Source organism: Saccostrea echinata, unplaced genomic scaffold, assembly GCF_033153115.1.
Source record: "Saccostrea echinata isolate AGI-Se365-2 ecotype Australia unplaced genomic scaffold, CSIRO_AGI_Sech_v1 ptg000054l, whole genome shotgun sequence".
Taxonomy (NCBI): domain Eukaryota; kingdom Metazoa; phylum Mollusca; class Bivalvia; order Ostreida; family Ostreidae; genus Saccostrea; species Saccostrea echinata.
Genome location: NW_026889803.1, coordinates 62100001 through 62126459, shown reverse-complemented (window position 1 = coordinate 62126459; position 26459 = coordinate 62100001). Strand labels below are relative to the sequence as shown.

At 34.4% G+C, this 26459-nt stretch overlaps 3 protein-coding genes across 7 annotated transcripts in view; 1 reads left to right on the top strand and 2 right to left on the bottom strand.

Moving 5' to 3' along the window:
• Positions 1 to 1951: 1951 nt before the first annotated feature.
• On the bottom strand, positions 1952 to 18813 carry LOC133172236 (uncharacterized). Of its 2 annotated transcripts, XM_061307085.1 has the most exons (9): positions 18666 to 18813; positions 16732 to 16891; positions 16336 to 16475; positions 13137 to 13322; positions 12747 to 12863; positions 12577 to 12663; positions 12166 to 12361; positions 10303 to 10379; positions 3920 to 4001 (listed from the first exon to the last, which is right to left on the bottom strand). In XM_061307085.1, the coding sequence occupies exons 1-8, from the start codon at positions 18756 to 18758 to the stop codon at positions 10306 to 10308; spliced, it is 1053 nt and encodes a 350-aa protein (XP_061163069.1). In that variant the 5' UTR covers positions 18759 to 18813; the 3' UTR covers positions 3920 to 4001; positions 10303 to 10305. The 2 variants fall into 2 exon arrangements, with proteins under 2 accessions (XP_061163070.1, XP_061163069.1); XM_061307086.1 differs by lacking the exon at positions 10303 to 10379 and having other exon boundaries at positions 1952 to 4001.
• A 156-nt stretch (positions 18814 to 18969) lies between these two features.
• LOC133172235 (fumarate hydratase class I, aerobic-like) lies at positions 18970 to 24412 on the top strand. The gene is made up of 13 exons (XM_061307084.1): positions 18970 to 19105; positions 19369 to 19531; positions 19812 to 19939; positions 20113 to 20251; positions 20462 to 20562; positions 20824 to 21030; positions 21538 to 21664; positions 21757 to 21947; positions 22281 to 22391; positions 22977 to 23183; positions 23452 to 23571; positions 23833 to 23950; positions 24096 to 24412. The coding sequence occupies exons 2-13, from the start codon at positions 19369 to 19371 to the stop codon at positions 24194 to 24196; spliced, it is 1713 nt and encodes a 570-aa protein (XP_061163068.1). The 5' UTR covers positions 18970 to 19105; the 3' UTR covers positions 24197 to 24412.
• A 152-nt stretch (positions 24413 to 24564) lies between these two features.
• Positions 24565 to 26459, bottom strand: part of LOC133206199 (echinoderm microtubule-associated protein-like 1) — a 25517-nt gene continuing 23622 nt past the window's right edge. For all 4 annotated transcript variants that reach the window (XM_061342141.1, XM_061342139.1, XM_061342140.1 and 1 more), the window contains exons 16-21: positions 26370 to 26459; positions 26189 to 26289; positions 25996 to 26083; positions 25804 to 25896; positions 25516 to 25646; positions 24565 to 25375 (exon numbers count right to left, since the gene is read on the bottom strand). The exon at positions 26370 to 26459 is cut by the window's right edge and continues 67 nt beyond it. In XM_061342141.1, coding sequence (XP_061198125.1) covers positions 25220 to 25375; positions 25516 to 25646; positions 25804 to 25896; positions 25996 to 26083; positions 26189 to 26289; positions 26370 to 26459 — 659 coding nt within the window. In that variant the 3' untranslated portion in view covers positions 24565 to 25219. The remainder of the gene's footprint in view (positions 25376 to 25515; positions 25647 to 25803; positions 25897 to 25995; positions 26084 to 26188; positions 26290 to 26369) is intronic.

Sequence of the window (26459 nt, the reverse complement as noted above, 5' to 3'; positions counted from 1 at the left end):
ATGAGGCTATCACTTGTCGTAGCTGATACTTCCGTGCTGAGATCACTACTAACAGATGCTGTTACAATCCTAGTGGTTATTTATTCTGAGTTTTTTTATGCAGCTGGTGGAACATGGAATTTTACAGGTTTTGGTTTTGCATCAGTTTTGGGTTCTTTAGAAAGAAAATAAACATAACATTCATTTAATTTCTTATCAGTTAATTAAAAATATTTTTCATGAAAGAAAAGTTAAAATAAAATTTCGGTTTTAGTTATTTTGCACCAAAACATATTCCTTTAATTACTTAATTTTTTGTCCATTACAGTTTCCCTTCTTTACTTGACAGATTGTCAAAGTTGTTATAGATCTACCACTGTTTAATGATTGGATTTAACAAATTTTGTTCTATGGTGTCAAGTATGTAAAAGTACCTTTGTCTTTAGAGGAAATCAATCCATAAGCCCACTGTACAGATAAGAAAAGTAGATGCATTGCCACAATCATGATTGTCTTCCTTCCTAAAATTGGCTTTTAGCAACAATATAGTGTTAGTTATTGATTGTGACGTCACAAACAATTGAACGTCATAATATGCATGTCTATCTACAGGAGTCTTTTTGGGCAGAACTAATCAATCCGGATTGACTTATTCACAAAATCTTAATTATTAATCCAGGTTAACACATGGAATTGAATGTTGGAGGGTTACAAAGCCTGACATGAGATCTTTGTCCAGTTTCCACCACAGCTGTCTCCGTCAAATCTTTAATTTTTTTTTTGGGCCAAATGCTATATCGAATGTTGACCTACTGAAAATGACAAACTCATAGTGTATCATCGATGAGTTAAAACAAAGGAGATTAAGATGACTAGGACATGTCCTAGAATGGAAGGATCAAGAATTCCAAAAGTCGTCCTAAAATGGACATCACCAGGAAAAAGACCAAGGGGAAGACCAGTAACCATCTAGCGCAAGACAGTCGAGGGCGAACTGAGAGACCTTCACCTGACTTGGGGAGAGGCAGAGACCATTCACATTTCCTGAGTTATTCTTATTTAACTTTTTAATGTGGGCCAGTCCTTAATGTAATGACTCATGATTTTTTTTAAAACTAAAAATACCAACATGTACATTATAAATCTCAAAGGTGTAACAAAAATGCCATTTCTTTCATTTGCAAATTGCTATACAGGTAAACAATTGTCTGACAATTGTCAGAGATTTATAAAACAATGCTTGTTAATTGTAAAACATTTAACCTGTCTACGAAATACTAATAAGTAAAATTTGTCTTTATCATATGCAAGGAGTCATTGAAGTTCTGTATGAATTGAATAACCGCACTTGATCAGGGTTATAAACTTCAGTTGAGACCAAGAATACGCCGAACTGTTTCAAAATAATTGCTGTTCAATACGGATAATAATAATTCGAATTTATAATACATATAACTTAAGGCATGAGCGGCGGAGCTAAGGACCCCCCCCCCCCCCCCCCGTACTAGTATTTGGTCAACATTTTGTCACATTGTTACATTATTTGACATACCTGTAATAGTTTAATAAATAAAAATACTAAAACCAAAGGGCTTAGTGTGAATGTATGTCCCTAGTATTGAAGGTTATGACTATCTGTCTCTTTATTTGTCGAACATAAGTTTTGTCCTTGCTCCTAAGATTTTATACTCGGCACTAGGGCAGCATATGATCGAGGTTGCCAAGATCCACAATATCAATAGGATTTTTTTTTTTTTTTTTTTACATCTTTTTCTCTCGTATTTATGAATCACGAATGCCTTTGAGTGGCATCCAGTTGTAATCGAGACAATTCTGAACTTCGCTCTTTTTAAAAGACCATGGTTCAGAGTACAAACACATCCTCTAATCATAAACTACCCTTATCCAATTCGGGCGAATTCACCGGTAGGGGACTTATAAGAAATCTTTGGTTATACAACAATAAAACAACTTTTTCATGTCAAAAAAATATTTTATTCATTGTATGAATTTGTTTCACAAATCATTGATTATAAAAATACACGCAAACACATGACAAAATGAAATCATTGTTTAAAATAGGCTTTAAATCATAAAAAGAGGCCCATGGGCCTTAATTGTCACCTGAGTACCATGGGTTTTTCAGTTTAGGACCACTTTGGGCCCAACTGGAACTGGCTTAGTATTACATCACATATACATTTTGCAGTTTGACGAGAATTCTTTAATCATCAACAAATTCATGCAGCTTGTCTCCTATAAATTCATGAGTAAATGCATCTTCGCTAGCCAAAGGTTTCTGATACGCTACTCTCCTCATAAACCCTTGGCATACGGTGCTGACAAAAGACGGGATTGTTTTCGTCACGTGATCACGATTCTTACCAGGTTCGCACAGATTGCGTCATCGACAGAAATAAAAAGCGTATTTAAAAATATAATGTTTTTAAAGAATAATTAACAAGAAGGTATTGAATTATGTTAATTTGTTATTTAAACATGTTAAAATGCAAATCTACATCTTCAGTATAGATTCTTAATCACATATTTTGCACGTAGCTTAAGATATTGGATGACACCATATAACTATTCATAGAATGGCATGTTATCTTACGGATCGTTGTTTGCTTGCGTTTTTCATTCCCGATATTAAAGAGTCAAGATATATCCCGAACGCAAATATCGTCATTTACAAAAACAATTTCTGATTGGTCGAATGATGTCGATCAACTCCAATCACAACTCGTGAAAAAAATCCCAACTTTTTTTAACACCGTATGCCAAGGGCTTATGAGGAGAGAAGCGTATCAGAAACCCTTGGCTAGCGAAGATGGAGTAAATGAAATGAGGAACATTGTAAAACAAATTTCAATATACGACCCCCTCCTCATGCAAAAAATGCCTACATAAATCCCCAATTATGGCCTCAACCTCCCTCAGGACCATGTTTGCAAGAAACCTGAATATGCATTACCTGAGGATGCTGGCATATCATGACTCTGCTGTTCTGAAGAAGTTGAATTTTAAAGATTTTCCCTATATTCCAATGTAAATATTTCATCCCTTATTGTGGCCCCAACCCATCCTCAGGGGATATAATTTTAACAAACATGAGTCTGTACTACCCAAAGATGCTTCCATATTAAGTATACTATAAAAAAGCTCTGCTGTTCTTGAGAAGAAGATTTTTTAAGATTTTCTATACATTTTCATGTAAACTCTGAGTCCTTTTCTGTGGCCCCACCCTACCCCTGGAGACCATGATTTGAACAAACTTGAACCTACACTATGTCGGAAGCTTCAAATTAGTTTCAACTCTTCTTGCTCAGTGGTTCTTGAGAAGGAGTTTTTAAATGACACCTCCTTATTTTCACCTTTTCCTGATTACCTCCCCTTGGAAAAGGGCACTGCCCTTCGTTTAAATAAACTTGAATCCCCTTTACCCAAGGGTACTTTGCGGCAAGTTTGATTGAAATTGGCCAAATGGGTCTTGAGAAGTAGTCTCACGACGCATGACGACGGACGAAAACAGATAGCAATTGGACGCCTAAGTCACTAATGTGACCTAAACAATTTGATAATTCTATCCTTTGAAGAAACACAGAAAACTTGGAAATCATCCGTAGTATACCGGGTATTAATATAGCAGTGATCAATTTTTATACAACACCGGTTAATTAAGACAGCTAACAGCATGATGAATGAAAAAAGAAAGATATGTACTGAAAAGACACAGTTTATGTAAAGTCTCCACAGAACAAGTAAAAAAAGTTAAATAAAAATATAGCACTCATTATTTTCTACATGATTAAAACATACAAGTCTAGTTGATGAAACATTTTTGTCAACATAGTACCAACATGGGTATGGCATTTCAAAAACGTCTTCCCCCGGAGTTGATATGTTCTTTTTACCCCCCCCCCCTTTTCTCTCCCGTGTTGTGTTACAGTTTTATCGTTATGGTTGAGCTGCCTGAGGTGGTGTCTCATTCTCCTTACTCGGTGGTTCCGTCCCGCCGTATACTGCAGCGATACAGAAAAAGGTGCATAAGGTCATGCTACACTCCAACATGATATATAAATACCGATACAAAGTTCTATGATTATATTGATTCGTTGACTTGTATTTACAAATTGCTAATTATAAGGGTTTCAAGATGGTTGTAAAAGATTACAGGTACACAGAAAGAATCAATAATGACACACATGAATATGTTAGCTCATTTTCACAATGCAAAATCAAAAAGACAGGAAAATAATTAGATAAAATAAGAATATATTGCTACAATTATAAAATACATGTATTCGATTTAATAGGTTATAGTCTTTACATATACATATAGATAGTCATTGTACATGTAGATGATTACTTAGCGGAGAGGGCTACATTATTGCAGCTAATGATTACTGAGTACATATATTTGTTTCACGAAAGTTTTTTGAGGCACCTGCAGCTGTCCTAATTTTGGAATAATATTCACCAAGAAGTTAAATGTACACCCGGTTAAGCAATCGTGTGCTGCCAATACCAGGGTTACGTACTTTTCACCTTGACATTTGACCTACTTTAAAAACGTGATATTTTTCTCTTGCATCGCAAGAGCAAATAGACCCAGTTACATTGAATATTATGAATGAACTTGTATCTCAACAATTCAATTTTTTTTTAAAGGAAAATTGTTTTCGGAATCTTTTTTTCCTGGTGGATATAGATTTCAGCAATCAAACGTGTTTCTATACATAAGCAAACTTTTAGAAAATACTAGAGTTACTGAAAACCTCATATCCTTTATTTTTTTATCTGTTGGAGAAAAACTGTCTATGTATTGTATATTGTGACACTAATAGATCTATGTTGACTTTTATATTTTTCATGTTAATTATTCTCTAAAAGACCATTAGAGTTTAATGAATACTTGTGACCTTGGTCTTCATTATGAACCTCATGTGTCTATTCTAGTATGAAACGAAGTTGAAGCATTAATTTGACCTTCTTTTCAATTCAATGCCATGGGCGGATACAGGATTTGTGATTGGGGGGGGGGCGTGGATAACTTTGTTCAAGCAGGGGGTCTGGGGGCCGCCTTAAGGCCCCCAGTGGGTCCAGGGCGAAGCCCTGATGGAGGCCCAGGGGGCGAAGCCCCCGGAAGCTCCTGGGTTTTCGTGAATTTTAAGAGTAAAACCAGGCACAAAAATAATGGTATTGATTAGTTATGTACACTATGATATTTCACTTTATAAAAGAAAAACACACACACACACAAACCAAAAAAACAAGATATGTGTGTTGGGTAACTTCGACCGCACACGAGGTATTTTCGATCGATGCGCAAATATAAACGAAATTATTCGCATCATCTCTAATTAAAAAAAAAATATATATATTAATTTAAATTATTCTGTTGTACAACTTAAAAGATTGTGAAAAAATGCTGACAAAAAAAGTAATTTTCAAAATGTACCTAATTTGAAGACATTAAGTGCACCAGGTCATGGTGCCTATAGAGACTGATTTACCGATTTGTCAAGGCATGCTACAAATGTATATACATATGTATATGCGCAGGCATCTAAACCGCATGTAAACAGAGCAGATGATTTTTCTTCACTGTTATAGAACTAGTTTCTACGGAGTATTCTTGTACATAATACTTATCCTAATAATTTTTTTTATACGGACGATGGTCATGATTTTTTTTTTTCTGGTAACAAATAGCAATGCGTCATTTTCATTGGTCGAACTGAGTTACCCGCTGACGCCGTATTCATGCATGGGTAACTTCGGCCGATTTCTGTTCAGCTGATTTGCATTTTATTTGTAAAAACTAAATACTATACATTAAAAAGGTATGAATTTAAGTTGCAAAATTAAACACAGTTGATAAATTTCACGCCAGGAATATCCACTGTGTCTTTCTATATAGACAAGATATTTTCAGAGGTGATAAACTGAAAATTCCCCGCAATGGTTTAAAAATACTCGTCCGTAATTTTTCGGGCGATAAAGTTTCTTCTTGGATGTAATTTTCCAATGAAGAAATAAATTTCGCCTATTATTATCGACATTGATTTGTATATAAAAAATGCATTTTCTTTCTGCATAAAATAGATGTGTGTACACTATAATGGGTTATAAACAAATTATTTTAAGGTATTTATGAACTGCATAGTTACACCATTTGATAAATATAGGATCTCCCATGATTTGTAGTTGGATATGATTTTTATCCAACGAGTTGTGTGTTATTTATCTCCGAGCCTTGGCGAGGGGATAAAAAACACACAACGAGTTGGATAAAAGTCATATCCAACTACAAATCATGGGAGATTCTTTTTATCCCATGTTTAATACTTCACAACCAATGTTTTACACTGTTTTATATAGGACTCCACTTTATTTTACTTCATCACGCTAACGCAAAAACCATTGTGACGTCACAACTGTGGGTTATGAAAAATTTATCCAATGAGTCATATCCACGGGATAAAGGGGTAAACATGGGATAAATAAATACATCAATCAGTGGACGGGTTTGTAACGTAGACCGCCTGATTTTAAAATTCATTTTTTTACCTTCGACCAGCCTTTAAATATTGCAGTATTTTTCCTTGCATCATGATAGGAAATTGATAAGTGCAGTCTACAATGGAAGGGAATTACCGCCAAAAGTCTATTTATCTTGCTTTTATTCTTATTCTGCTTACTTCTTTATTCTTTGTTATTATTGTAACTATATGTCACTTCATTGTTTTCATATTCGTCTTTATCATGTTTATCACATTTCACTTTGAACTTTTTTCATTCTTCATTTTGTCCTAATACTTCTATGTTGCTTTATTCTTGTAAATTCGTTCTTCTTTCTTTTAAATTGATACAATTTCTTTAATAAACAATTATGATTATCTCTATTACAAATGTAAATTCAGTCACGCAAACCATGAAGCGCATTCAGCGAAGACGAATACAAGTAGTGTAAATTTAACGCGGCATTATAACGCTAGGTGGCAGGGTGTTCGCTGCGAGTGTTGGTAAAATTAGGTACGCAAACCCGGGCCGAGGTTATTCGAGATTTTTCAATTTTCTGCCTTAATACTTTATCAATCGAACCCAAATTTTCAAGTTATGTTAGTTATAGGTTTATTTGTATTCGCGGTAAAATTGCCCCGAAATGCTCAATATTTTAGATTTTATCAAAGATATTTGATTTCCAAGTTGGTAAAATGGGAAGGTAGTATCAAACTGACATTTTTAGGTGTGTGTGTGTGTGTGTGTGTGTGAGAGTGTGTGTGTGTGTGTGTGAGGGTGTGTGTGAGGGTGTGTGAGGGTGTGTGTGTGTGTTTTGTTTTGTTTTTTTGACAAAAAGCTAATAAATTTATAAATTATTCTGATGTTAAACATTATATTTTAACTATTCATAAGCATTTCTTCTTTCAAATGTGCTTTTGTTGCTTTAAATAACACGTTTTAAGAAAATCTGGGTCATTAAAACCGGACCAATGATGGAAACTCCGAAATAATTGTGTATTTTCTGTCACCTGAAAAATATAACTCTATTAAGTTATTTGTTGGATGATTGAATTTCAGTTTTATTGATATAAAAAATATTAAATATTTTGATAATTACTAGTATACCCTTATAAATTGAGTTGTTTTTCAGGACCCCTATATATTCTTCCACTGAACTCACATTTCTTTATTTCAGGATAATAATTGTTCATGCGCACTCGCGTGATTCTGGGGACCGGGGCTAGTCTGGTTTTGGCCAACCCAAAATGCTCTGCAAAGTAGTGCGGAACGTCATGGGTAGGCGTGGCCGGAACCAGGCTAGACCGGGGCATACTAGAAACTTCCTCCGGTTTTATGAAAATCTGTATTAATTTTTTGTACAGAAATAGCACTTTTCAATAAAGAAATAAATATCTCTAGTAAGCACACAGTGTTTGACATCAGAATAACTCAGAAAATCATTTTGTCAATGTCTCGTTTGGCAAAAAATACGTAAAATGTCGGCTTGATATTGCCTACCCATATTAGCAAATTGGAAATCAAAAATCGCCAAAAATAATCTAAAATATTGAGATTTTCAAAATATAAATACATGAATATAAATATTGGCAATTTTTACAGCGATTACAGATAAAACCTAGAGACGTAGCATTGTTTTTGAAAGGGGCAGCCAGAGAAAAAAAACACTTACCTTAAAATCTTGACAAGCAAAAAAAAAAAAAAGGAAAGAGGAAACTTCGTCAAACTCGAAAATTCTATTTGGGGGGAGGGGGGTCCAACTTCTTTCAGTACCAAATTTTACTCATACATCACCACGTACATGGCCCTTATTTGACTAGACTGCAACAAAAAGTGGGAGGGAGCAACCAGACTTTCATTGAACATTTTCAGTAGTTATGGCTAGAAAAATGTTTGGTGGCCAGCCCCTCCCCTCCCCCCTGCTACCGGTGTCATATAGTGAGACTTCCCCCATAGTGAGTCCCCTCCCCCCCGGAAGTCTGGTTATATAGTGAGACTTCCCCTCAGGGGGGGGGGGGTCAATGGCTATATAGTGAGACTTCTCCTTCCGTGTTTGGTTTGGATTTGATTTACATCGAAGATGTATATATTGCATATTAGGTTGTGATCTTATATATCAAACAAAAATAAAGATGTATAGTTTCAAACGAATCAATATAAAAGTGCGCATTAAATTTATCGTGCACAGCAGATTATTATATTGTTCAGAGACGATTCTTATCAAAAGAAAAAAGACATATAAATAATTAGTTTAACAGTGAAGAGGTCATTACCCGTAGAAACATGCAGTTTACCTATGTTTACCTGCATGTTTAAGATGTTTTAATTATAATTAAAAATCACTATTAAAATGCTTTAATTATTTATTCATATATTTATTCATTCATTCATATAGGACGGAGAACTTTTATCCGAACTCTGAAAACGTTAGACTAGTATAAAAACATTGTTTTACAATAAAAAAGATATTCGGAAACTAAATTAAAGAGGGAAGTTTCGCTATGAGGGAGATAAGACTAACTATATAGTGAGAATTTCCCCCGGAAGACTGGCTATATAGTGAGACTTCCCCTGGAGAAGTCTCACTATATAGCTAGTCTTCCGGGGGAAGTCTTACTGTACCATCTAGCCAGCCTTCAGGGGGAACGATACGGGGTACATACCTGAACCTATAACATACATCATTAAATTTGGGTTCGATTGATAAAGTATTAAGGCAGAAAATTGAAAAATCACGAATAACCCCGGCCCGGGTTTGCGTACCTAATTTTACCAACACTCGCAGCGAACACCCTGCCACCTAGCGTTATAATGCCGCATTAAATTCACAATACTTGTTTTCGTCTTCGCTGAATGCGCTTCATGGTTTGTGTGACTGAATCTACATTTGTAATAGAGATAATCATAATTATTTATTAAAGAAACTGTATCAATTTAAAAGAAAAAAGAACGAATTTACAAGAATAAAGCAACATAGAAGTAAGGACAAAATGAAGAATGAAAAAAGTTCAAATAAAATGTAATGAAGACGAATATGAAAACAATAAAGTGACATATAGTTACAATAATAACAAAGAATAAAGAAGTAGGCAGAATAAGAATAAAAGCAAGATAAATAGACTTTTGGCGGTAATCCCCTTCCATAGTCTACCCTTCAAACGAAATCGGGAGACGTTTTCCGGTTTGAATAATTATGAAATAATATTCATAGCCTAGGGAATGCAAGGTTTTCAGACTTGATTTTTAAGAAAACCGATACTATGTCATTAAATAAGATAACCATTTTTTAATTGACCAATAATTATAAAACCAAAGTATGGCAATTAATATTAGTCATGTCATACTTTGAAAATTTTAGGGGGGGCGTGCGCCCCCCACGCCCCCCCCCCCCTTAAATCCGCCAGTGAATGCTATAATTAATTATTAATTGATTCAATTGTGTAAAAAAAAGCTGCTAATGTTGTGCTCTTAGGACACTCGTTTATAACATCTATGAACAAAAGTATTTGGTACAAAAACATCTCCTGATACATCGGTTTGGTTTGAGCAAAAGTATATTTGGCTCATTCAATCAGCTGAACGGACAAAAAAAATGACTTTAAACTTCCGGTCACGGATAATTCTAAATATCATATAAAAAATAAGGAAGATTAACTTAATCGTTAGAGAGCCAGGGTATTTGATTACAGTGATTCATGCATATTAGTATAACCGACACCATTAATGGGAAACTAAGAACACCATCAGCCGCACCAAACATAAATATATATACACATCTATAGATCTAAATAAACAAACCCATTAACTGCTGTCATCAATGGCATTATAGGTAGTAGGGTGAGAGTTGATGTGAAGATTGCTGCGGCCCCCGTACACTTCAGAAGCAGAATAAATTGTTTTAAAAACTAAATTCAGTAATGTCTACTTGTAAGTAAATTGCTTTAATCTGTGGTAATGGTATATTACTAAAACGAGCATTTGAAAAGCGTTGCGAATAAATACATGTCCCTACTGACCCCAACTATGAACATTTAAACAAAGAAATGTTAAAAAAACGACAACAACGGCAAAAAAAAAAACAAAAAAAAAACAAAACAAACATTTTTACAAAAGTACTTTTGTTCAAGATTCCTCCAATAGTTGGTTTGTTTTACACAAATATTGGCCGCAAAGGAGATAAATTTTGGATAAAAGGTCCTTAACCTTGGTTTCAGAGTTTCTTTAGCAGTTCAAAAGGTATATGTATATTATTCGTAAAACTTGTGTAGAAAGGAAGTTGACTTCCATTTCCGTACACTTATGCACGATATTCTACCTTTGTCGAACCCTGTTGGTCGAGTTGCCATGATATTGTATAACAAATGTGACAGAGTAGCAGATATATCCGTGATCACAGAACGGACAGACAAACCAAATACTGTCTCTGTGCACAACCCAGTACAATAATACTCCATATTTACAGTACTTTCTTTCGTTTGTAATGGATTTATTGTACAGAGAGGCGTGGCAGTCGAGTCGCGCAGCGACGAGACTGTCACGCCTCTCTGTACAATAAATTCCTTACAAACGAAAGAAAGTGTCTGTAAATGTCTTGTGTCATGGTCATTAGCATAGTCACTCCTTCAGCACCAAACTGCTCGCGACATTACGTCATAAGCCTAGGTCCATCGTAAGCACGTACACCGGGGTGTTCAAACAAAGCAGAAAGTACGAAAGAGATGGTTGCATTGAAAAATCAAGCAATGTTAAACGAGTGTGCAATTGTATTTGATGGGTTAATTTAAGCAGTATGAGTATTTCAAAAACCATTACAAATACAGGCACAATACTGGAAACCTGGATCCGCCTGCACTATGACCCTCTACATTACTGTTGATATGGATACGCCTGCATGTCCTGAGGAAATCCGAGTCAAGTACTCTAGCCACAGGTATCAAAATTATGGAATGTAGTGTGAAATAGTCCAAATACATGTATATACGAACATGTATCAGTTTGAATGTAACTCAAAGACCTCAGAAAACAGTTGCTATTAAGGGAATCAAACTGTGCGTTTTCAATATTGTTAGATTTCAGTTATCTGTTTTAATTTGAATACATGTATTTCGTGAAATTCTGTGTATTTTTAAAATTTTTGTTTAAATTAGTTAACTAATGACTTTACATGTATTAATCCTCTTGAAAATGGTTTTCACGTATATGCATTTTCAGATTGAAGAGGGGGGGGGGGGGGGTGTTGAATTATGTGAGGTTTCTCATTTTTCCTCTGGATAGTTTTATATGCTTACAGAAATTGAAGAAAAAATATTCAAAAAGTATTGAGTTCTTTTGGAAGTTATTGTACAGTATATTGGAAGTTATTGTACGGCTAAGCTCCGCCCCCTAGAAGTTATAGTACGTTGGAATTCAGCCAGAGGTTTTCTATCTGATTTAAAGTATGGCTAACATCAAAAGAAAAAGTACCGCACCATGCACAAAGTCTGGTTTATATATGGAGCTACGATGTACACAGAGATGGAGAGGGAGGGAAATGCTAATCATATAGTTCTTCGTGGTTCACTGTTGACGGAACGGAAAAACTATACCTTTTAAATTATCCGCAGGGGATCAACAAATTAAAAGAAAAAAAATATTTTCCTTCAAAACGAAATCATTTCCTACCTTTGTATTTTAGTCCATAACCAAAATTCAGGACTGCTTTTACAAAATATATCGCCATCAACACTCGAATTAACAGAGCTAATCCTGCGGATGTGAATGTTGTTCCTGAGAGGGCAGCGTTTTGTCGTGTTGGGACCTCTAGGGTCGTCCCGTTTTGAAATTGTGTAGTTGAAGTTTTCGCCAAATCGTCAGCAGACTGTATGGAAAATAATAAAGCAAACTCAAATACCGAATTACGTGCTTTTATAAATTTTGAAGAAAATATAGAAATATAAAACAACATTTAAAATATATATACTCATGTACAGAATATTATTTTTCAGGGTCTGTGATGACAAAAATGCTATCACAATCGCTCACCAGAGGACGCGCTCTGGAGAGAGAGATTGATGTCATCTACGTTCATTTTACCTCGTACACTTTGAATATTATGTAGGCTGGTGCCAGAAACAGCGATACTGCATAAACAATGCCTAGCGTTTTGTTTTCCCATCGAACCTAAATAAAAAGTACGTAAATTAGCACCATAAATTTTAATTTGCTTTCAAAAAAAGTCTGCTGCATGGACGTAATCTGCTTACGCTGAGATAACCCAGAGCAAAACACGCGATAGTGACCGGAACTCCGACAGATATGATGACGATGTCCTCTGTGTCCACTTTAGTCCCTGACTGAAGAATCAACAGCACCATTGTCACCTTCATTAGCAAATATATAAATTATTGTACTTTGACAATAATGCAGGACTTGAGAAGTCACAATAGCTTCCATACAAAGACTCGAGAAATTAAAAAAAATGCAAAAGGAAAATAAAGCAATTATCATGATTAAGATATGAACCTAATTATAACTTGGGAAATGCCTGTGTGTATAGATAAAAACATTATTAGGGTTTAAGATTATTATTCTAATTATTTGAACATGTTGAATGATGTGTCCTCACATGACTTAATAATTGCCTGTCATCTTACATTTAATTGTAGATCAAACTTCTGCAAACCCAGGAACAAAAAGAGATTTTTACAGAATCCTTGAAGAGTTGAATCAGCACCAACCATCCGGAAAATCAGTCTGCCGGAATCGTGGTACTCTTTGGCGATAATAAACCCCATAACAACGATGATAGGACTCAAAATACACACGAGTACCAATCTAGCCTACAATAAATGATCAAGGGTCATTATAATAAATAATTCCATTTCATAACCTTCAAACAATGAATTTTCTCAATTTTCCCCATATAATATAAAGCTATATGATAAACTTTCTATTTTTTTTTTCTTTTAGAATACCGTCAACATTAGAGAGAATTCCTATTCAGGACCGTTGTTCTTCCTTGAGAGATTTTCTTTCATTTGTAACAGACTCGTGTGTTGAAGTCTTCTCTGCATTTCATCCAGAGATACAGATACTTTTTATGCCCCCGGATCGAAAGATCCCGGGGGTATATTGTTTTTGTCCTCTCTGTCTGTTTGTCTGTCAGTCTGTTGTCAACTTTAACCTTGCCCATAACTTTTGATTGGTTGGAGCTATGACTTTCATATTTCACATGTGTATTCCTTGTGACAAGATCTTTCTTTGGGTACCATCATATTTGACCTTTTGACCTTGACCTTGGAGTTTGATCCACTTTTGCAAAATTTTATGAGACTTTAACCTTGGCCATAACTTCTGAACAGTTGGTGCTTGGGGTTTCAAACTTCACATGTGTATTTTTTGTGACAAGGCCTTCCTTTGGATACCAACAACTTTGACCTTTTGACCTTGGAGTTTGACCTACTTTTGAAAAACTTCAACCTTGGCCATAACTTTTGAACAGTTGGTGCTTGGGGTTTCAAACTTCACATGTGTATTCCTTGTGACAAGACCTTCCTCTGGATATCAACCTCTTTGACCCTTTGACCTTGACCTAGGAGTTTGACCTACTTTTGAAAAACTTTAACCTTGGCCATAACTTTTGAACGGTTAGAGCTAGTGCTTTCATACTTCACATATGTAATCCTTGTGACAAGACCTTCCTTTGAATACCAACCACTTTGACCCTTTGGCCTTGACCTAGGAGTTTGACCTATTTTTGAAAAACTTTAATCTTGGCCAAAACTTTTGAATGGTTGATGCTAGGGCTTTCATACTTCACATATGTAATCCTTGTGACAAGACCTTCCTTTGGATACCAACCACTTTGACCCTTTGACCTTGACATAGGAGTTTGACCTACTTTTGAAAAAACTTTAACCTTGGCCATAACTTTTGAATGCTTGGTGCTAGGGCTTTCATACTTCACATATGTAATCTTCCTTTGGATACCAACCACTTTGACCCTTTGACCTTGACATAGGAGTTTGACCTACTTTCAAAAAACTTTAACCTTGGCCATAACTATTGAATGGTTGGTGCTAGGGCTTTCATACTTTACATATGTAATCCTTGTGACAAGACCTTCCTTTGGATACCAACAACTCTGACCTTGACCTTGATGTTTTACTTACTTTTAAAAAACTTTAACCTTCGCCATAACTTTTGAACAGTTGCAGCTAGGGCTTTCAAATTTAACATTTTTTTATCTTTTGGCCTGGATTTTGACTTGCATTTGAGAAACTTTAACCTTCGCCATAAGCTGCCATATGGGGGCATCAGTGTTTCACAAACACATCTTTTTTCTTTTGTACTTGCATATCATAAATCATATTGATAAACACCTAAGTTAGGGATTTTTTTCTGCTTGCAGGTGGTAATTCAATACACGGCAGACAAAGTGCAAAATCTATTGCAAGACTTTAAAATCACTTGACAGTAATACCTTAATCCCCATTACCATTGTTGATACTGATCCAAGGTCAAATATCTAAGGTCAAGGTCACAGGGCTATACAATTTTGTCTATAACTTTTGGGAGAATACTCCCCTCCTCCAATTAAATCTTTACGTATTGATCTAGAGATAATCGAATCAAAGTTATTTCTTTAAGTGAAAAACATACGGCATTAAATAAATCAACAGAAAGAAAGCAAGTTAGTAACAGAGAATATTGCACATATAATCTAAAGGTATGTAAGGTTGGCCAGTAAAGATGGGAGAGGAAGGCGAGAGAAGTGCCTTTAGTGGGATAAAAATGAAGGTGAAAATTAATTATTAATTATACCAAAATTTTCTTTGATATTTCAACTAACATTAAAGTATATTTTTTGTAAAATTTCCAAAATTTGCAAGAATCTCACAAAGATTGAAATTATATGCTTTTGAAATAGGAACCACACACTTTAGAGGGCAGAATGGAACATTTTCTCATACTATAACACATTTTTTCGATATGAGCGGGTCTTCGATCTAATTTTTTGGAAAGTTTAACCTCAAAGTTTACGTGAAAATATACATATTTGGTCAACAAAATCATGGAGCAAAGACCCACTATACCTTTAAAATACACTTTTATGACACAACATTCGCATCTTTCCGAGAAATACTTGAAGTCCATTTATTCAAGGGTCACAACACAATTCATTGGGGGTTGTGAAGCGTAATGGTTAGCGTGTTAGTCTCAAAAGAAAATGATACTCAGGATTTTTATCGCTAGGGATTCGAATCCTTCGAATACCACATTATTTTTTAATAAAAGAATAATATTTGCCGAGAAAATTTTCCTCAGAAAAGTTTTGTTTGTCATAATTTCATAAATTTCAATAATGGAAACTTTACTCTAAATACTAAATTCACAAATTAAATATGATTTATATATATATGAAGCTATAGGCATTCTGCACGGCTTGTTCACCCATCTCCTTACTGCTGAATGTATTTTTTGTAAACACCTTCCAATAACTGTGTCACAGGAAATGCAACAGACCCAAGTCGTAAAATTCATAGCATCACAAAACAGAGGACTGTTGTGGGGGAGGGGGGTGGTGTCAGTATGGGGTGGGTCAACGTCTCCTTTCGTCACAAACCTAGTGTCATTTTATAGATATTAATGCGCAAATCACGTCTTAGTTATAATATGCCCATCTTCGCTAGCCGAGGGTTTCTGATCCGCTACTCTCCTCACAAACCGTTTGTAAGTAGTGGATCAGACACCTTTGGCTAGCGAAGATGCAATAGTGTTCGGTTTTTGGAGTATGTAAAAAGGTTTATGAGGTTTATAAACAAGGTTTCTCACTGGTCTATTGATACTCACAATTTTGACATCCTTCTTTGGGCCAAGAATAAAATTAACGATGACATAAATTGTAACAGCGATGGTCGCTAGCACCATGACGATGATCTCGTAGGGTCGCTCCGCAAGAAGGCCGTGGAAAACGTAATACATACAAAAAACTGAAATGACATATATTTCATTTTTAATAATTCACAACGAGACTTGTGATTTCACTGGCAAGAAAAAAAAGCAGGTCAAGTCGGACATTCTTTATAATTAGAGATATGAAATCAAATGTATAAATAAAGTATTCAACACCACACAGTTTTGCGGTTTTTAATTGAATTGATGGAATATAAGACACTGAAATAAGATTCTGCTAAGTAAAGTTTTACAGTATTCAAAGAATGTTCAGATACAGTCTTATCTATGTACCAGCATTAACAATGATGACAAGGGCGAATGTGAAGTCTGGATTTCCATTACTGGTGGTGGCTAATCGTTGAATTGCCAGGCCAATGGCGCCTAAAGAACTGAGTATTGATATCACAGCAAATGCTATTTCTTTCTTCTCCAAATCTTTCAGAGGTCTTTTCTGTGCATAAAAATATGAACAGTTGTATACAAAATTTCTAGGTGGAAAGCATAATAAGTGGGTAATGGTAAATCATTGTGTACCCGTACCTGGCCTTAACAGTCTCATTACTTTCATTCATAGAAGCTGATATTTGATAAAATAATCCTGTAAACGTACTTATTTTAGCGGTGGTCATATTCAAGCGCTTTTCGTGCTACTTCTGTACACGTTAATATACATTGTATGTTATAAATCAATACTTGTCGTTTTCAAGACTCGTGTGCGCTAATTTATGATTGCGCTGATCAGATGAAGAGGAAGATTGCTCTAAATTTTGAGTTCGCTCCCATGTATTTATGTACGTTTACAGTAATTCAATCAATCCAAAACTTTTGTGGCTTTTTTTTAGTAACAAGTGGCACTATTAAAAGTAGGTTAACTTTCATACAGTTTAGAAAATCATATCAAGTGGCAGAGAATGAAATACCAAGTATCTAATGAATGACAGTGACATTTTGCAAACAGGGAAAATATATCTGACAAGTCACATATCAGAGATAATTGTGTGTATTGGTTTCCCTTGTTTATATCATTATTATAATTTATAAGTGATTATTAAACAGTGTCAGCATTACTGATAAAGTTAAAACATCACTAAGGTAACAGATGACACATAGTACAGTGTATATTAACTGTATCCACCTATATTCTACATGAAACATATGGTACACTTAAGTGAATTAAATACTTGTACATTGATACCATTTCAACATTGATTTTTTTTCTCACTTCCCTGTGTGCAAGTGCAAGATATTACTTCAAATCACGAGATATTTTATTTAACATGTGACTTTGTTCATTATTTTATACAAGATTTTATACCTAGGGTAATAACAAACCAAGACTAAAAGAAGTGATGGCCAGTGGGCTGTGGTTTATTAAATTTTAAAGTTTGATTAGTACTATATGAATATTCAAGTCAGGTGGATCCACCTTTTTTTTTTAGTTAATATATCAATCCTTGCTAATTAAGTGGACCAGTGAAGCAAAGTATTTGAGCTGATACATGTTAGTTGAATTTTGATGACTCAAATGACTTGTGAAAATCATCCCTGATAAATACATGTACACTAGAATAAGAATGTCAAAACTTTTTTTTAAAAAAATGACACTGATGCTGTCCTCACTGAATTCAAAAGAAAAAAAATTGAAGATTTATATATATTTTACTTTGGAATATACTAAAAAAGAAATTTAAAAAATTGAATGTTATAAATAAAAAGACAGGGAAGTGTGGAAAGGATGTGGCCCAACAATGGAATCATTGACAGCTGTTCGGGTCTCATTTTTAAAACAAAGGAGAATTGTATTTCCAGTATCACCAGAGACTAGACGCATGTACAGTATACATGTGTGACACTGTCACAGTAAACTCATGGAAATTGATGCATTAATTTTTTTTTATTATGAATTGATTCATATTTGTTGATATGAAGATCATAAATAATAAACAAATTGTAAATTAAATTGTGTTATTAATTGTTATATTTAATTTTAATATATCATCGACAACATGTCATTAGCCATTTGATCACTCTGACCTGCAGTTAAGAAAACTAGAATCTACCCATACGGCCGAAACTTCAAAACACATGTTGTAAGTATCAAAGCTTTTTAAACACGCATTATACATATTGCAAGAACGATCTGATTCTCTCGTTAACTACTGAGAATTCTGTACAACTACGCCTACAAAGCAAGAAAAAAACAGAGGAAGGATATCGACATGCACCTTGCCTAATGCCCCTTCTTCTAGCTTCGGAGCTGCAGTTATTCCCAGGTCTGCAAACGTCAGTGGCTCCTCTCGTTTCTCTTGTTGGTCCATGGTTCCGTCTATCGTACCTGAACTACTTCCTCATCATCACATCATGCAGAAAACATGTTGAAAGTGAAAGTAGAAAGTATACTCGCGTCTTCAAAACGCTTGTACTATCGATTTTGTTTTGTCATGTAAGGAAGCGTTTAACAGACCTGCAAATAGTTCAAGGACAGCAGACGAATGAGGGCCTCCACAAGATGAGAATTTTTTGACGTTTTAGTTTAAAAGATTCGTGTCAGTAGTATTCAGCTGAACATTTTTTGTACGATATTGCTTTATTTCTTATATTAGAGTAAAGAAAATTATCTGTTACCCTTGGAAAGCTTTGGCCTACGGTATACGGTGGTAATCAGGTAAGTATTTATGTTGTCTACATAACCATGATTACAGTTTTTTTTTCTAGATTCGGCGAATCTTCATAAAAATAGTAGTTTATAAGACTTTATACAAGCGACTTTTTTTACTTTATTATACTGCTAACTATTTCACACGTAATAAGAAAAGTGTATGTTTCTCCTTTTTCAAGAATATTTTTATGAATACATTAAGCTGGATAAGGAAATGTGACACAGCTTGTACATACCTTTAGTATAAAGACCATTGTATTTTTATAAAGATGACCATGAACAGCAATGGTAAATTGCTATCTGTCCTCCAGACAGTGTGTCGCTGTTCACTGCGACATAAGGCAACAACTGCCACTGCAGTGAAGCCATTCTTCTACCAGGACATCTTGCAATTCGAAAGACCCCATGATACCCCATTTAAGAAATTAACAGGTATGGTTTTTAGAATATAATCAATGCTGATGTTGTACAGAATTGTTTTGACTTTTTCAGATATTACATTTCAGTGGTATTGCAATATGACTAATAGAGACAAATTGAATTTGATTTAATGAAATCTTGATACTTCTGTATGAATTTAACTACTTCATGGCGTAGTAAGTTAAGATTTAGTATTGTATCTTAATAGGTTCTTGCGTTTGTTATAATTTACAAAAAGTTTCCAATTATAATTTTTTTTTTAAATTTATGTATGATTTAACTCTGTATTTAGGTGACTATGTGTCTACGTTTGAGGTGAAGGGGAAGAAATGTCTTAATGTTGAACCAGAGGCTCTAACTTTGATCTCAGAACAAGCAATGATTGATGTGGCCCACTTATTAAGACCAGCTCACCTGCAGGTAAATTTGTAAAAAAAAAAAAAAAAATGAGAAAAATTTATCATTAACATAGGAAAGATGGAAAAGTAAGGGTTTTTCTTGTAAGTTTGTCCATTTTTAATCAGGGGCAGAGCAGTAAATTTTTTTTTACAGTTTCTACACAGCATAAAAATGATTTTATATATCTTTGACAGCAACTATCCAATATACTGAAGGATCCAGAGGCATCAGAGAATGACCGTTATGTTGCTCTTGAATTTCTAAAAAATGCTAATGTTGCAGCAGGAATGGTACTTCCTGGGTGTCAGGATACAGGCACAGCAATTATAATGGGTTAGTGTTACATTTAGCAATTTGTTTAATACTGAAAAATATATACTGATACATGCAAATGAATTGATAGTAAGTTTTTAGAAATTACATCTGTAAATAGAATTTTGAGAGAATAATACCAATTTTTCGATAAAATTGTAATTATCCTTACACTTATCACTCCTGCATTAGATATAATCAATTTGAATTCTGTTGATTCTCCTTCATTAGGTAAAAAAGGTCAGTATGTTTGGACAGATGGAAATGATGCCGAGGCATTATCCAAAGGTGTATACAATACTTACACCAAGAAAAATCTAAGATATTCACAGGTATTAGTCAAATATTTATGTTTCTATATATGTTCATTTGTTCTCACTTTTTGTTGAAAAAAGTTTCTATAAATCTACCTTTGATTAACTAATGACTAAATTTAAAAATAAAAAAAATATTTATTCATTTTAGTTGGAAAATGATGATGATGATAAATTTGTGATTTTTTTTTTGAGTAATGCCTGGTTTTCTTCACTTTATATTAACTCATTTGACAAATACTGTCAGTAAATTTAATTTAAAAAAAATGTTTGTTAAAGGTTGCACCACTGGATATGTATAAAGAGGCAAACACTGGTACCAACCTGCCAGCTCAGATAGAAATTTATTCCACTAACAGTAATCAGTACGACTTCCTGTTCATTGCTAAAGGAGGAGGGTCAGCCAACAAGACATTCTTGTATCAGCAAACAAAAGCCCTCCTCAACCCTGAAAAACTGATGAGTTTTGTTAATGAGAAAATAAAGGTAATAAAGCCTCCTTCAACCCTGAAAAACTGAAGAATTTTATCAATGAGAAATAAAGGAAAGAAAGCCCTCCTTAACCTAGAAAAGCTTATGCAATTCAATGATAAAATAAGTGAGAATGCCCTCCTCAACCCAGAAAAACATGAGTTTTGTTAATGAGAAAAAAAGGTAAGTAGGTAAGTAAGACTTTTCTCATCTCAGAAAAACTTATGAGTTTTGTCAATGAGGAATAAAGGCAGGAAAGCCCTCTACAACTCAGAAAAAAATCTGAGTTTTTTTTAATGAGAAAATAAAGGTAAGAAAGCCTTTGAAAAGCCAGAAAATTTTTGATTTTTTGTCAATGAGAAAATAAAGGTAAAGAAAGTCCCCTTAACCTGAAACAGTAGTTTTGTCAAAGATAAAACATAGGTTAAAATGTCTTTTTAGTACATTTTTCTAATAATTAATAGGAATGGCATTTTTGTTTGACAAGATTTTGTTCTTTTTGTTTTTACTTCTCAATTGTAGACATTAGGTACAGCTGCTTGTCCACCTTATCATTTGGCCATTGTTATAGGAGGAACTTCAGCAGAATTCAACTTAAAAACTGTGAAATTAGCATCCACCAAATACCTTGATAGCATCTTCAAGTCAGGTAAACAATTAAGAGCATTACTATTTCTGAGGTATTAAATTAGCCTTTCTATTTTAAGTATGAACTTATTGAAACTTGGAAATATTTTACAGGAAATGAACACGGAAGAGGTTTCCGTGACTTAGACATGGAGAAGAAGATCCATGAATTGACACAGAAGACAGGAATTGGGGCTCAGTTTGGGGGTAAATATTTCTGTCATGATGTGAGGGTGGTGCGACTGCCTCGTCACGGTGCTTCCTGTCCAGTAGGAATAGGCGTGTCCTGTTCAGCTGACAGACAGGTGAGATACTAAATACAGTTAAACCACGTTATCTCGAACTCAATGGGACCGAGAAAAAACTTAGTGATATCCCAGTATTTGAGATATCAAGGGTTAAATACATAAAGAATAAGTGGTTGGGATTTCCAATTCACTTCGACATATCCATGGTATTTGAGATATCAGTGTTCGAGATACCGAAATTCAACCTGTAGCTGAAAGTTTTACAAAATGTACACTTCAGACTGAGAGAACCTACTTAACTTTATATTAAATTAAGATTTTAATACATGCACTCTGTTTTAGCTCATATAATATAGTTGTTTTATTAATAGTTGTTGAAAATTCCTTCAGGTTTTAGGGAAAATAACAGAAGATGGAGTCTTCCTTGAGCAACTGGAGACAAACCCTTCAAAGTACATGCCAGAGGTTCAGGAGAAAGATCTCACTACAGAGGTTGTTCAGGTCTGTGCCTCATGTATTTAAATAACTAAAATAAATTAATTTTTAACTGATGATGATCTTGGGTTTTACCATAATTTTTAAAGCAATATGAGCTGCAAATTTGATGGCGGAAATTTTTGTTGCAAATTGTAATTAACTATTTCAATGACAGGAAAACAAACTGTTTGTAAAGTTTTGTTTTTCATATTTGCGATGAAAGAACTATTTTTAAGCTTTGGTTGAAGCAGAATTACATTATTGTCATCCTGTACAATATTGATTCCTTATATAATACTATATATTCGATTGTAAAGAAATCTTTCTTCTGAAATTATTAAATACTTTATTTAAGTCAAATTGATCAAAAAGATTCAAAATACATAGAAATTTATCAAAATAGCACATTTTAACAGAAAAATTAAATTCTCAAAAATGCAGCTCATATTACTTTAATAATTTCTTAACCACATTACTAAATTTATGAATGAATCCATCAATAGTACATGTACATATAAGGGACAATACCTTTTCATTCTTGGTTCAGATTGGTGTTTTTGAAACACTTTTGGTCATTGTGATTGAAAGTTATTCTCCATTTCCCCACAGGTTAATTTAAATGATGGTATGGATAAGATACTGAAATCATTAGACAAGTATCCGGTGAAGACCAGGTTAAGTTTGTCAGGTACCCTTATAGTAGCCCGAGATATAGCCCACGCCAAGCTTCAGGAGAGACTGAGAACAGAGGGTTCTCTGCCACAGTACTTCAAGGACCACCCGGTATATTATGCAGGACCAGCCAAGACTCCAGAGGTCAGTGTAGTCTCTACAGCTACAAGTTCTATGTACAGATACAATGAACAAGCTTATAATGAATTCACCCTTACAGCAGAGTGATTGTCACTCCTCATAATTTTAAAATGTACTTATCATGAACTTCTCAGATATAATGAATTATAATGTTTATAACAAATTGATATTGTTCATACCCGGGTCCTCACCATTAGTGTGTTTTACTGTACACAATACATGTAATTGGGATGTGAATTAACTAAATTCTTGTGATTCTTCACACATCTAGGGACTTCCGTCTGGATCTTTTGGTCCTACAACAGCTGGGAGGATGGACTCGTATGTAGATGAATTTCAGAAAGCAGGAGGAAGCATGGTTATGTTGGCAAAAGGCAACAGAAGTAAACAGGTAAATACATGTCTCTCACAGACATAGACAGGTAAATACATGTCTCTCACAGACATAGACAGGTAAATACACATTTCACACAGAAGTAAAGTGGTAAATTCATGTTTTACACATAAGTATATAGGTAAATTCATGTTTCACATTGATTTGAACACGTAGTCATATTTTACACTTTGTCAAGGTTTAATTGAAATAAATTATGTTTCAAACATTTCCAAAGATAATTTAGTTATAATAGACTGTATTATTTGATTGACACAGGTGACAAAGGCCTGTAAGGGCAATGGTGGATTCTACCTGGGGTCCATTGGTGGACCAGCTGCTATATTGGCACAAAACTGTATCAAGAAAGTGGAGCAGCTGGAATACCCAGAATTAGGTAAAAATACTTATTCTAATCTAGTTAATTTCCAACCTCTTGATATTTTTATTTTGAATAATGTGTTAGTTAGTTGTTGTTTAGACATATAAGAAGAAAGAGGAATTTATAAACTGATAATTTTGTGATTGTTTGATTGAAATAGGAATGGAGGCTGTGTGGAGAGTTGAAGTGGAGAACTTCCCAGCTTTCATTGTTGTAGATAATAAAGGCAATGATTTCTTCGAGGAGTGGTCTGTGGAGTAATTATAAGTTCAAGAAGAGAAATGCTACAATTGCTCTGCCAGACTGAAAGAGTTACAAATAACGTGTTTTTATTAAATGTACTTTACACTCCCATAATTCTCTGTGGCTACTGCGTAACCATTGCTTTGATTAGAAAAAAAATCATGCATTATCCACATATACATATAAATTGCTTGTGATTTAATATTAAATTTTAATAAATTTGTTATTTATTTATTTGATAGTTGTACCTTTTATGTGTATTGATTTACATAGTTTCCAGAGGTTTATTTTACGAACACGTGTAATGAAATTTATTAAAAGTTTGTTTATTTTTTTCTAATTTATTAAAATGAGCAATGACAATACAGTAATACATTTATACTAGTTATCACAGAATGATCAGAGCTTGAAAAGGACTGTACATGGATTCCTTTTTCCTATTGAGAAAAAAACTTTGATAAAGAACTAAACAACAGACATAGTTACTATCTGATACCATAACAAATTACATTAAAATTTACAAACTTGTCTGTTTATAACAATTTATATAAGCATATAAAAATCATACCTATAAAGTACAAGTATTTAGTAACAAAATTAAATGCATCATATACTTAAATATACATTTTACAAGTTTGCTGATTTATGTATGTGAAGCAAATGTGAAAATGGACGGAATGAGCAATAATAAATAACATTCGGTATCTGAGGTAAATAACTCGCTAGTTCTGGTGTTTACCAGGTGTGATGGACAAGATGTAAAGAGTTGATCAACTATTTGCAAGTAAATATTGCTGGATATACGCTCTATAAAGCAGATTAATTTAAATTGGTACATTTTTTTTTTCTTAATCTGAATGTCAACTACTTTTTTTAAGCCTGTGAATGGTATTAACAAAATCTTCAGACATTTGTTTCTGCATCATAAGCTCATTGATGACTGAGCTTGTTCACTGTTGTTCAAGTCTCATACTGCTGACTGAGCTTGCTCACTGTTGTTCAAGTGTTATAATGTTGACTGAGCTTGTTATTCATTATTGTTTAAGTGTTATACTGTTTTCCACTGAATGTATCCACCACGCTCCACTGAGCCAGAACCGGCATCTTCCCTGCTGCGGACACCATGAAACTGTCATCATACAGAAACTCCAATGCAGTTACAGTGGAAGAGTACAGCTTGGTCCAGCGACAAGCAGGCTAGGATAAAAACACAGCTAAGATTAATATGACCAAAGTCTGCTGCAAGTTTGACTTAATTAACAAGAAATATCGCACTTCGGAAAATTTAAGTTATGAGTAATGCTTTAGAAATTTTTATGTTATAAAGTTTTGGCTACCATGTTGGTAGAAGATGGATATTTGAAAACTTTGATTCTGCCTGTGTTGTCTCCCGTGACGATGACCTCGCGGTAATTGGAGCGTGCTACCACAGAAACGGTCTCACCAGGGTCACATGACGTCCAGGGACCTAAATACAGGTGAAAACCAGGATTTTATGGCGTCCCTTTGGGACTTAGTCGAAGCAGAAAAGCAGGCGAGTTAGTCAGAAAGATAATATGGTTATAAATATATAATAAGTTATACTTTAGATGTGGATTTTTAACTACATGTAGAAATTGTATTACCCATCAGTGGGTGACCAGCACAACAGCTGTACGTTTGCCAGTTACAATCCCGAAGAGCACGAGGGGCCTCTCTTTCCATGCGTTGAATATTCCCTGAATGATAATGAAGCCGAAACTAATATTCTTCAAGGTAAAAAGTATTCAAAAATTATTAAATATTTAACGTTAATATGGTGACTGCAAAACACTTACAACATAAAAGTTCAAAATCTCCGTCCACACTCTGTAGATAGCGACTGTCGGTAGACCAGTCAAGATTTGTTACAAATTTGCCGTGTCCCTATTAACATAATATTTTTTAATTACCAATAAATTATCGATTCTACCATTACAATCATAATCATGTTATGTTTATAAAAATTTAAAATCTGTACAGAGTACATACCCTAAGGATAATGTTGTTCTTGCGGTAGATCTGCCCCTCATCATGTACGTAAAAGATGTGAATGTGTCCATCTTCACAACCAACTGCTAACATGGCATTGTCTGAGTAATAAATCCAGTCAGTTATTTACCTGTTTTTATTTTATTTTCCAAGATAAGAATATGTCTTTAACAATGCTTACCAGGGGAGAACCTCATTGCGTTGATTTGTGATTTTCCTACTTGGACGGTAATAATGTGCATCCCGTTTCTGGCGTTCAAGACGAAGAATC

Excerpts from the sequence above, each read along its gene's own strand:
- LOC133172235 (XM_061307084.1), top strand. The coding sequence starts at position 19,369 with ATGACCATGAACAGCAATGGTAAATTGCTATCTGTCCTCCAGACAGTG. Across the intron at positions 20,252-20,461 it reads AGGCACAGCAATTATAATGG|GTAAAAAAGGTCAGTATGTT; the intron begins GTTAGTGTTACA and ends CTCCTTCATTAG. Across the intron at positions 22,392-22,976 it reads TCACTACAGAGGTTGTTCAG|GTTAATTTAAATGATGGTAT; the intron begins GTCTGTGCCTCA and ends ATTTCCCCACAG.
- LOC133172236 (XM_061307085.1), bottom strand. The coding sequence starts at position 18,758 with ATGGACCAACAAGAGAAACGAGAGGAGCCACTGACGTTTGCAGACCTG. Across the intron at positions 16,476-16,731 it reads TGTCATCATTGTTAATGCTG|TTTTTTGTATGTATTACGTT; the intron begins GTACATAGATAA and ends ATGTCATTTCAG. Across the intron at positions 12,864-13,136 it reads AGTTTGATCTACAATTAAAT|GTGACAATGGTGCTGTTGAT; the intron begins GTAAGATGACAG and ends TTGCTAATGAAG.